This window comes from Phyllobates terribilis, unplaced genomic scaffold (assembly GCF_046119375.1).
Source record: "Phyllobates terribilis strain yellow unplaced genomic scaffold, ASM4611937v1 Scaffold_8__6_contigs__length_399053987, whole genome shotgun sequence".
Lineage (NCBI taxonomy): Eukaryota > Metazoa > Chordata > Amphibia > Anura > Dendrobatidae > Phyllobates > Phyllobates terribilis.
The window spans coordinates 106,579,993-106,585,992 of NW_027362768.1; the positions used below are offsets into that span (position 1 = coordinate 106,579,993).

General features: G+C 42.0%; 1 protein-coding gene across 1 annotated transcript in view; it reads right to left on the reverse strand.

Annotated features, from left to right (window-relative positions):
* Positions 1-4,786, reverse strand: part of HFM1 (helicase for meiosis 1) — a 161,775-nt gene extending 156,989 nt beyond the window's left edge. Inside the window, exon 1 of the mRNA XM_073645240.1 lies at positions 4,118-4,786. Coding sequence (XP_073501341.1) covers positions 4,118-4,786 — 669 coding nt within the window. The remainder of the gene's footprint in view (positions 1-4,117) is intronic.
* Between the last annotated feature and the right edge of the window lie 1,214 nt (positions 4,787-6,000).

The following is a 6,000-nucleotide window of genomic DNA, read 5'->3' on the forward strand; positions in this document are numbered from 1 at the left end:
TATCGACTCTTTAATGAGCCTTGCAATATGACTTAGGACAAAAGCTAAACCAGAATCTCAATGTTTCGGGGTGTTGGCACTCATCAGGAGATGTTTTCGGAAATTATTGCCCAATCATCCAGAAGAGCACTTGTGAGTGTCACGGTTTCATAACTGACTGTGGCCTAGGGATCATATTCCTCGCCAACCGCTACACCGATGCCTCTTCCCTGTGTCAGTCATTGCATTGGTTGCCCATCCAATATAGAGTTCAATTTAAACTTATCACGCTTACCCACAAAGCGCTCCATGCTTCAGTACCCCCCTACATCTCCTCTCTTGTCTCAGTCTACCACCCTACACGTGCCCTCCGTTCTGCAAATGACTTAAAACTAAAATCCTCCATAATCCGAACTTCCCACTCCCGTCTCCAAGATTTCTCGCGTGCTGCGCCAATTGTTTGGAATGCACTACCCAGGACGGTTCAATTAATTTCCAATACCCACAGTTTCAAGCGAACCCTAAAAACACATTTCTTTAGACTGGCGTATCGCCTAAACACACTCTGTCCGTCCCAGTTTTCCCCCATATTAAAATCTTCTTCAACTTCAGGTTCATACCAACCATGCACTTAATAGCCTCTGTCAGGACTGTACACATACTGGCTGGCGACCAGTCCATGTATTATTATTTATCCTATTTAGTATATCAAGGCTGCAATATACAATATATGTACTTTTTACCTTTTGTGTCTCCCCCATTTCCTCATAGACTGTAAGCTTGCGAGCAGGGCCCTCACTCCTTTCAATATCAGATATGCTTATTCTGTATTGTCTGTATATGTCCCCCCTAAAATTTGTAAAGTGCTGCGGAATATGTTGGCGCTATAAAAATAAAAACTATTATTATTATTATTATAGGGAAGCTGTGAGTGACAGCTCAGCTGCCCTATGGAATCTGGAGTGTGCTGAGCTGTCAACATTTTGATTGACAGCCCTGCAGTCCTATCTTAGAATCCTAGAATGTTAGAGTTGGAAGGGACCTCCAGAGTCAGTGTCCAACCCCCTGCTCAATGCAGGATTCACCAAACCATCTCAGACAGATAGCTGTCCAGCCTCTGATTGAAGACTTCCATTGAAGAAAGTTTGTGGACGTTTCCCCCCAGGTGTCTCCCATCCTTAATCATCAGCAAGGTATTTAGCTTGCTACCTGCTAGTAGTCTGTGTCAGTTGCATCTTTGCTTAGCTGGGTGTGTTTGCTTAGCTCTGTGTCTCTTTCCTCTGACCCAGTTGACGAACCTAGAATTTGTCGTGACTATTCTTGTGGATTCCCCCTACTGGTTTTGACGTAACCTTCTGGCATCTGACCCCGGATTTGACCTCTGACTATCCATTTGTTGTACCCCCTGGTTTTGACGTACCCTCCTGGCATTTGACCTTGGACTGTTTGGTGACCATGCCTTTGACTTACCCCTCTGTACCATGAGCCCTCCTGGTATCTGACCTCCTGACTACCCTGTCTCACGACTTGCCTGTGAGTGACTTGCCTATGACTCAGCGTCACAGTGATATCAGATATTGATATTAACCCCTTTACCTCCGAGGGTGGTTTGCACGTTAATGACCAGGCCAATTTTTACAATTCTGACCACTGTCACTTTATGAGGTAATAACTCTGGAATGCTTCAACGGATCCCACTGATTCTGAGAATGTTTTTTCGTGACATATTGTACTTCATGATAGTGGTAACATTTCTTCACTATCACTTGCGCTTGTGAAAAAAAAAATGGAAATTTGGTGAAAATGTGGAAAATTTTGCAATTTTCAAACTTTGAATTTCCATGCCCTTAAATCAGAGAAATATGTTACACAAAATAGTTAATAAATAACATTTCCCACATGTCTACTTTACAACAGCACAATTTTGGAACCAAAAATTTTTTTTTTTGTTAGGGAGCTATAAGGATTAAAGGTTGACCAGCGATTTCTCATTTTTACAACAAAATTTACAAAACCATTTTTTAAAGGGACCACATCACATTTGAAGTGACTGAGGGGCCTTTATGACAGAAAATACCCAAAAGTGACACCATTCTAAAAACTGCACCCCTCAAGGTGCTCAAAACCACATTCAAGAAGTTTATTAACCCCTTCAGGTGCTTCACAGGAATTTTTGGAGTGTGGAAGAAAAAAAATGAACATTAATTTTTTTTCACAAAAATGTTACTTTAGACCCAATTTTTTTATTTTTGCAAGGGTATCATTAAAAAATTAACCCCAAAATGTGTTGTGCAATTCCTCCTGAGCACGCTGATACCCCATATGTGGGGGAAAACTACTGTTTGGGGGCACGGCAGGATTCGGAAGGGAAAGATCGCCATTTGACTTTTTTCATGTAAAATTTGCTTGAATAATTAGCAGATGCCATGCTGCGTTTGGGGAACCCCTGATGTGCCTAAACAGTGGACATGTGACCCCATTTTGGAAACTACACCCCTCAAGGATTTTATCAAGGGGTATAGTGTACATTTTGAACCCAGAGGTACGACACAGAATTTGATAACATTAGGTCATTATATTGAATAAGTTGTCATTAGTCTTGAGCGCAAGTGCTCGCTACTTGAGTTTGTACCGGGTACTCAGGTAAGCACCATGTATTGCGGCTGCTCGAGTGACATGCTCGAGTCCCCGCCCACATGTTTCAACGATATTAGACACCAAAAAAACATGCGAGGATCGCTTGTGCATGGCAGGCAATCCCCGCAAGGTCTTTTTGGCTGTATAACAGCTGCAAAACATATGGGGCAGTGACTCGAGCATGTCTCTCAAGCACCCGCTATACTCGGTGCATACCCGAGCACCCGATGCAAACTCAAGTAGCGAGCACTTGCGCTCAACACTAGTCGCCATATTGTCTTAATTTTTTTTTCTTTACTTCTGAAAAAATCCCTAGCCCAACCCTAACCCTAACCCTAGGACAACCCTAACCCTAGAGTTTATTTTTTACGGTATAAGTGATTAGACAACTTTATTCTTCGGGTCAGTGCAATTACAGCGATACTAGATTTATATTGGGTTTTTATGATTGACAGCTGTCACACACTAAAAAGTAGGCATTAGACCTACCGGTAATAGAGTTTCCAGGAGTCCTTCATGACAGCACCATCAGGAGGTCGTCCTTCATATCCTTGATAGGGACAGGAAACACACAAGAGGTTAAAAGGCCCCTCCCTCCACCCCCACTTCAGTGATTTTTCAAGTACCACATCAGGATGGATGCAATTCTATTTTTTTACTTGCCTTTCAACAATCTATGTTAATTTCTCATAGCCGTTTAGGAATATTTAGGGAGGGAATATAATGGGTGCGGTCATGAGGGACTCCTGGAAACCCTATTAGTGGTAGGTCTAAAGCCTACTTTCCAGGACGTCCCTTCTGACAGCACCATCAGGAGAATACCAGAGTATACATTTTAGGGGGGGACCATTGCCTGGAGGACCTTCCTTCCGAAGGCCATCTTTTGGCCTGATAGAATGTCCAATTTATAATGTTTACAGAAGGTGTTCAGATTTGTCCAAGTTTCCGCTCTGCAGATTTGGTCCACAGATGCCCCTGCTCTTTCTGCCCATGATGCGAACATAGCCCTGGTAGAATGGGCTCTAATATTTTCTGGAGGGGACTTCCCCTCAGCTAAATAGGCTAGACTAATTACTGATCTGACCCATCTTGCTAATGTAGATTTTTCAGTAAGGGGAACAAACTTCTCTTGGGCCAGAAAGGTAGGATTATTATTACCCTGGCTCGGTCTTTCTGAATCTTCTTTAGCACCCACGGTATCAAGGGTATAGGAGGGAATGCATATGCTAGATTCATGTTCCATCTTTGAGATAAAGCATCTATCCCTTCTGGTCTGTCTTGTGGATTGAGGGAGAAGAATTTTTCTGCCTTTGCGTTTTTCCGAGTGGCGAAAAGATCCCATTGGGGAATGCCCCATCGATTTGTTACCTGACGAAACACCTCCCAGTTTAACTCCCATTCCAACTGTAGAACAGTTTCTCGACTGAGGAAGTCTGCTACTATATTTTGAGAACCTTTTAGATGTACTGCAGATATTGAAAGGACCGATCTTTCTACCCACTGGAAGATTTTGCCCGCCAAGGATTGTAGAAGGTGGGGACGAGGACCTCCCTGATGTTTGAGGGAAGCCACTGATGTCATGTTGTCCGTTAATACTCTGACATGTTGACATTTTAGATGTATTTGACACCTTTTCAACACCTCCCAGACGGCCTGAAGATCTCTTAGATTTGATGATCTGGGACGATCTTGCTTCCGCCAAGTACCTTGTAGGTATTGACCGTTTACGTGAGCCCCCCAGCCTCTGCTGTTCGCATCGGTAGTGAGAGTCACAAATGGGGTTAATTTCCACATGACTCCTTCCTGTATGGTTGGCCTTGGACATCCACCAAGTCAATGATCTTTTGGTTACCTTCGATAAGGAAACGCTTTTGTCAGATCGACCATTTTCCGATTCCAGGTTGATAGAATTTGTTGCTGCAATTGTCTCGAATGGAATTGGCTCCACCTGACTCCCGGTATGGAAGCTGTCATGAGACCCAGGATTTTCATACATTCCCAAATGGTAACTTTTGTGTTCCTCATGAATTTCTTGATCTTGACCCGGAGTTCTGTTTGTTTCTTTTCTGGAAGAAAAGACTTTTGTTGTTCTGAGTCTAGAAGGATTCCCCAAAAAAACTTTCTTCTTTCTGGTACAAGAACTGGTGATTTTTCCCAGTTTATAATCCATCCTAAATTTTTTAGGGTCAGGATGGTTGATGTTGGTTGGTTTTTAGCTGCTGTGGAGAGTCTGCCAATACCAGGAAGTCGTCTAGATACTGAATAATTAACCCCTTTACAACCCAAGGTGGTTTGCACGTTAATGACCAGGCCAATTTTTATAATTCTGACCACTGTCACTTTATGACGTAATTACTCTGGAACGCTTCAACGGATCCCCCTGATTCTGAGAATGTTTTTTCGTGACATATTGTAATTCATAATAGTGGTAAAATTTCTTCGATATCACTTGCATTTATTTGTGAAAAAAACGGAAATTTGGCGAAAATTTTGAAATTTTCAAAATTTGATTTTTTTATGCCCTTAAATCAGAGATACAGTACAGACCAAAAGTTTGGATACACCTTCTCATTTAAAGATTTTTCTGTATTTTCATGACTATGAAAATTGTACATTCACACTGAAGGCATCAAAACTATGAATCAACACATGTGGAATTATATAGTTAACAAAAAAGTGTGAAATAACTGAAAATATGTCTTATATTCTAGGTTCTTCAAAGTAGCCACCTTTTGCTTTGATGACTGCTTTGCACACTCTTGGCATTCTCTTGATGAGCTTCAAGAGGTTAAGAGCTTTAAAGGGGTTAATATTCCTTGTTCCCTGAGGAACGCCATAACTTCGGCCATCAGTTTGGTAAAGATACGTGGAGCTGAAGATAGGCCAAACGGAAGACAAGTAAACTGGTAATGTAGAATGGTGTCTCCTTCTTTTAGTGCAAACCGTAGAAATTTTTGACTCTGACGGTGAATTGGGACATGATAATAGGCCTCTTTGAGATCTATTGTACACATCACCATGTTGTGTCCAATTAAGGGAATTGTCGACCTGATTTATTCCATTTTGAATTTTTTGTTAACGACTGATTTGTTTAGAGACTTCAGATTTATTATGGTATGATAATCGCCCCCGGGTTTCTTTATTGAAAAAAGACCCGAGTAAAAGCCTAGGAACTATTCTGTTTCTGGTACTGGTATTACTGCTCCCGATTTTATCAGTTTTCTCACGTCTGTTAGCAGCTTTTTGGAGACCTGGGCGGAATGGGTTGTTGTCAGGTGAAACCTTCCCTGTGGAATCTGTCCGAATTGTATCTTGTAGCCCTGTGCGATAGACTGGAGAATCCATGGGCTGTTGGTAATCTTCATCCAAGCTCCGTGGAAAAGA